This window comes from Hoplias malabaricus, chromosome 2 (genome assembly GCF_029633855.1).
Source record: "Hoplias malabaricus isolate fHopMal1 chromosome 2, fHopMal1.hap1, whole genome shotgun sequence".
Taxonomy (NCBI): domain Eukaryota; kingdom Metazoa; phylum Chordata; class Actinopteri; order Characiformes; family Erythrinidae; genus Hoplias; species Hoplias malabaricus.
The window spans coordinates 3,329,982-3,335,838 of NC_089801.1; the positions used below are offsets into that span (position 1 = coordinate 3,329,982).

At 40.8% G+C, this 5,857-nt stretch overlaps 1 protein-coding gene across 1 annotated transcript in view; it reads right to left on the bottom strand.

The window, feature by feature from the left end:
- The window catches only part of LOC136673427 (receptor-type tyrosine-protein phosphatase delta-like), a 109,961-nt gene that overhangs the window by 101,945 nt on the left and 2,159 nt on the right, over positions 1–5,857 (bottom strand). Inside the window, 2 exon segments of the mRNA XM_066648892.1 lie at positions 667–808; positions 5,054–5,163. Of these exon segments, the coding sequence (XP_066504989.1) occupies positions 667–808; positions 5,054–5,163 (252 nt within the window).

The window sequence follows — 5,857 nt, forward strand, 5'->3', positions numbered from 1 at the left end:
CAAAAGCTCAAGCTTTTTTTAGCCGTTTTCTCTCACATTTTCTTCTCTGTTCTCCTTTTGTCCGTTTTTACTCATTACTCTTTTTTCACAGAGCTCTTTTTGTCTGCTCTCACATAAACACAGGTCCAGCACAGTGATTGGACAGACGGACAATTCTTGTCTCTGCAAGATGAACCACAGATTTAGAACGTCTGGTTTTATCCCACGTTTTCAGGCTTAAGCAGCCAAACAAAATGCCAGAGCCTCAAAATAGCTCTTTCCATAGCATTAATGCTAATATTTTCACAATTGAAAGTGTTTATTTCTGAATGTTCTGTGATTGTGCTAAACTTATATTAATGTAAGTTAATCAAAATGTATATTAACAGTGTAGAAGTAAACGATTCTCTAATGAAACAGCCTTTACACTGACACCTAGTGGCCTGGGTACTTCAGAGATTTTGTGATAAACAGCTGCTGTTAGTAATTCTTAATAATCTTACAATGTTGTTGTAACACTCCGCTCTAAGCTTTAGAGCATAAGTGTGTGTGAGACGCCTTTTAAAAACCTGTAAATACATCAAAATAACGTCCTCTTACCTGGAGCAGAGCTGAGGAAGAAAAGCAGGTAAAGGGTAAAGGTTAGAGAGTTAGCGAGACGTTGTGTTTCTTTTCGTAAGAACCTACCACGCAGCACAGTGAGCCGTGTGGTGGCGCTGATCTCTCCGACCGTGTTGGATGCCACGCACTCGTAAATGGCCTCATCCCGCGGCGTGCGGAGCGGCTGGATCCTCAGAACTGAGCCCGAGCCATCGTCAAACTCGATCACCTGCACGGGCCACAGACAACATATGTTATGGGAGTTTTTTTTGCTCACAGTTGACCGGGAAGAACCATGCACCCACACACACTCTCTCTCTCTCACACACACACATACACACACTGGGTTTCTCTGATCTTTGACGACACACATGGGTGGCTCAGCCAGGGACTTCCCATTATCTTAAAAACATAAATCAGGACTTATTCAGGAAAGTGGGGGCAATGGAGAGGGTGGGCATCATAAAAGTGGATGAAATAATCGGGGGGCATGGTTTTGAGGAGGATAAAAAGAATCATAAATAATTGAGTGGTTTACTTTGGGGGAAAGGGCATTTTAGAAAAGCTCAGTATGCTCAGACGCCTCTTACCAGGGCTAAGGGTGTCCTTTAAGGCAGTGCTGAAGCACAGGGCCTTCAGACGCTAACAAATAATAATAGTGAAAAAGGGAGGCTCTTTATGGAAAGGTAGGTGGAAAAATCTTCAGTTCATAGCCAATTTCAGACAATGGAAAGACAAAAGCTATGCTAATGTATTTATGAACTACGCTTATTGAATATTAAAAACAACATTGTTTCACTGTGTTTGTGCCTAGCTACAGGCTACTTAACGTTAGCTGATATCAGCTTTTACGTTGGTGTTACTGTTTAGGTTCGATCACATTGCTGCAACAGAAGGCTAGGCTAGCTGTTAGTAGCTAATTGTTAGGCAGCTAATTGTGGCTTTAGGAGCTAGCCTAAAAAAAAAAATAGTATATGGTTGGTGTAACCATGGCAACATGTATGGAATTACTATGCAAAAATTGTACAAAAATCGTCTAAGACTTATTTCTAATGTAAATTGATTTTTAGCACTCAATCAGTTTTTACAGTTATATTATCTTTATACAGATTACGGTAACTGGAGTAGCTCTATGGTATTAAGCTTTTTGTCTTTTTGTCTCTGCTCATGGGCTCCCCCTACAGCTGCAGAGTGCAATTCACATTTACAGCACTGTCCTGAAATCAAGAGGAGGGAGTTGGGCGTATTCTTAACCTCCTACAAATGTTACCTAGTATAGTTTCTGCAGTGCTGAGCTCAGAGCAGCAACCATAGAGGTACAAAGTGTTCCTTTAAACAGAAAAGGCCCAGGTTATAAAGGAACCACTAGTAGATTATAGAGGCGTTTGAACATAACTGGCAGGGTCTCAGATTTGGGGATGGAAAAGAGGATTTATAAGATGTAAAATGCTCTGTGAATGTTTGGTCTGTCTCTTTTGTATTTAACGTGCATCTTATTCAGCGCTCCAAATTTGACTGTCTAATAGGAGAACCTGCTTGGCCACTCGTAGACTTTAAGAATGGGAAGTGATTGCACTGCTTGGGGGAGGGTCTCTTTTTGAGCTGGATGCTGTGAGATGGAGTTTTTAAACCAATCTCTGCTTTGGCTTTATGCCCCACTCTTAAAGCTGACGGAAACAGACTGGAGAATGTTCTTCGTACAGTGAGTATAACGATGAAAACAACACAACAAAGCACAAACAGTCGGACGTGAGCCGATAAGAACGACAGTGAACGCTTGGGTTTAGTTGGACGAGAGACGTGTTGCTGGACGAACGACACACAGAAAATGTTGGACAAACAGGGTGTTGTTCATACACTGAAAAAAAAAAAGATCTTTTAACATAAAAACAGTTAAGTTACAGGACTGCCTCAGAGTAGATTTTACACTTTAAAGACTGCCTCTGGAACCAGTAGAAATCTCCTGTAAGGTACATTTTATTGTGGTACATCACATGTTACTCATTAGCATCGTTTCTTTTGATGCTCACAGTAAAAGCAAATTCTCTGGCTGGACCTCTCCTTGAGCAGGGTGATTAAAACTGGAGTGGTGACTGACCCCTGTTTCATCAGTGTGATTAAACCCTGCTTTCTGAGTTAGCCTAACTCAAACCTTAGGTGTTATTGTGTACTTCAGTGATGCTTGGAAAATACTATGGTAAAATACAACGCCACCAGACCATAGATTATATATTTAAAAATATACTGGCATTTAAAATGTATGTGTATATACATTACATATGCATATATTAAGCTGTAAACACTGAGTTGTTTTAAGGCAGCCATATCCAGGTAACTAACTCTTTATGTTAAATAAGATCAATGTTTTTTTTCACAGTGTATCTTATACACAGCTATCGTCGCATGCTGGAGATGTATACTCACTTCGTACAGAAAGATCCTGGCCAGTAAACTCAAGTTTTCATAGGCTCAGATTACATTAAATATCAAAATAAATACCGGGGATTCCTCACTCTAACACACGCGCAAACAAACAAACAAACAAACGCACACAAACAAACTCCTCGCACACCAACAAACAGCCTGGACGCAATGGCAGTATGTCGCAGCTAAAGTCGCGCTCAGCCGATCCACATGGCAGCGGGATGCAAAGCTTCCGCCCTCCTTTCCCACGGAAAGAAGGATGCAGACGGGAAGCTGCCGAGCGTCTGAAAGGAAATGGGTTTACGGAGGAATGGCGATGGCATGAAGAAATGGATGGAGTGGAGGATGAGAGACTAGTGTGATGTTGTAACACTTTATTTTAAAGATCTGCCTCTTAACACTAAAGGAGTATTAAGTCACTTTCTCCAACAGCGGGGTCATCTTTATATTAAGAAACGGCTGTTACACTGACACACGTCAAGTGTTCAGCACTAATTCTAGTTAGAAATATACCCATCTCCATGTCCTCATGTGGGGGACGTGCTCTATGGTGACACCTAGTGGCTTGATTTTCAAACATGATCACTGACATTTGAGTTACCCGCTCTGTGGGGACATCTCTTGGCCTGGACTCCTAACATTTAGACTCTGCACCCTTTCGAAATGTATCATTTTTGTTTTAAATATTAATTTAAAGCAGTATTTATGAAAAAAAGTGCTATAAAAACAATGATTATTATTATTATAAAATGGCTGCTCTCGTGTGGTGGACCTGGACTATGATGGCATCTTGTTTCCTATATTTCCATGTGGGAGAGCCACTCTATGGATTATAAACCCGTACTTTCTCTAAAACTGGCCTACAAAGCCACTATTAAAAAGACACTACAAAGATACTAATGTGGCACTCCCTTGTAGGGGACCCACTCCATGGAGCACAAAGTGTTTAACTCTTAATGTGACTACACAGCCATCAAGAGTCGAAGAATAATCTGATAAATACTGTTTAGTGGGTAAAATGACGTATTGCGACTTTGAATATTCGCAAGAAACTAATAACAGAGCAGTAAACATAAACAACTCATTTGAAAGAAACGTTTGAAATGTGGAATAAAAGAATTTGTCAAGGTTTATTTTATATTAGTGTCTCTACACAGCTTTATTTTAAAGATACAAACAACACTTCTGAAGACCTATTAGCGGATTCAAAATGGATTACTGAAGTAGCGTTTACATGAGCCCTAATGTGTATCAGCTTAAGTTTCATATTTTTTAATTACAATTAAAACAGATGTATTTAAAAATCCAATATAAAGATAAACCTATACCACATTTATAAGCTTATTTATGTTTGTATTTACTAGGACATTATCAATCGCTGGTTAATGGCCATTAACTGTTAATAGCAGACCTCAGAATAAAGTGTTACGGTGCATTTTCTAGCACGATGCAACATGACCGTGCAGCAGGTGTCAGCGTTCCAGTGCGGTGAACTCTGATAAGATTAGATTTGTTTTAGGAGTTATGCAGAGGGACGGATAAAGCCGCTACGATGACGGTGGACCCTAATGGCACAGCGGATATTAATGGAAATCTTATCAGTGTCCTCATGAGGTGGGTTATTGTATTGTGGAAAGCAATGGATTGAAATAAACCAGGATTCAGCCGGAGCATGCTCTCCAGAGGTGGAAAGTAAAAATGTGAACCACACCAAAGCATGAACCAATGAACACTCTGCTCCTCTCAGTCGAAACAATGCAACACCAAGTCAGTGCCAAGGTCAAAGACTCTCTTGGATCCTTGTACAGTGATTGTAATTTGGGATTAGTTAGCCATCATGCATTTCTCAATATTTCCCACCCCCCACCACCCCAAAAAAAAAAGTGGTTATTGGCAAAACGTGTTAAGGTGCGGATGCAGAAGTATGTGATTAGCGTGATTAGCGTGACTAGCATGGTTAGCGCCACTAAAGCTAAGCGTGGAAGGACCAGACACGTTTTTTGCATTCACATTTGTCGAGCATTTTACATCAGAACAATAGACCTAATACCTCAAATCTCTGGTTGCTCACTCTCTTCCCCTTCTTGTTCCAAACAATCTTGGGTCGAGGGTCACCTGTGGCCTGGCAGATGAAGGAGGCCACTCCCCCTGGACACCCGTCTGGTCATTGGGCGTCCGTAGAAACTTTGGTGGGGCTGAAAGAGAGAAAGAGAGAGAAAGGAGAATATTCAGTCTCACGTTAAACACAAAGTGTATGTTTAACTCATCAATAATTAGATAACATCAACGCTGACTCCTCGTCTGTAAAAACCCGTCTGAAAGGCCTCAACATTAAAATAATGTCGCCTATGCAGTGAGCTCAGCAGGTACTGGGACACAGCCCTGGTTTCTGCTGCTTGCAGCACTTTACAGTTATATTTAAGAGGATTATCTTACGTTGCCTTTATACAATGGAACATGTATGAGCTTAAGGACAGAGTGATTGACCAGAAAAAAAAAACACAATCACACAAAAAAGAGAGGAGATGTGATCGAGCGAACGGTTTGACGCATAATCCCTCGCTTTCTGTAAGGGAAGGACCAGTGCTGATGTCATATATTGGGATTACAGAGCGTGCAAAGCCGAGAGAAAGAGAGGATAATCATCGTTTTTGAAAAGTGCATTCCACTGGATTTCTATTACAGCCCGTCAGAAACAATATCTGTGAGAAAAGCCCAAATAATAGAGGCACACTCTCTGCAGAATGGGTTCTGGGACTGATAAAAAAAAAAGGTCTTCGAATCTTTAACGTTGATGGAACCCCTTTCAGCGATGTTTGTCTTTAAAGAGCCACTGAAAACAGGTTCTTCACTA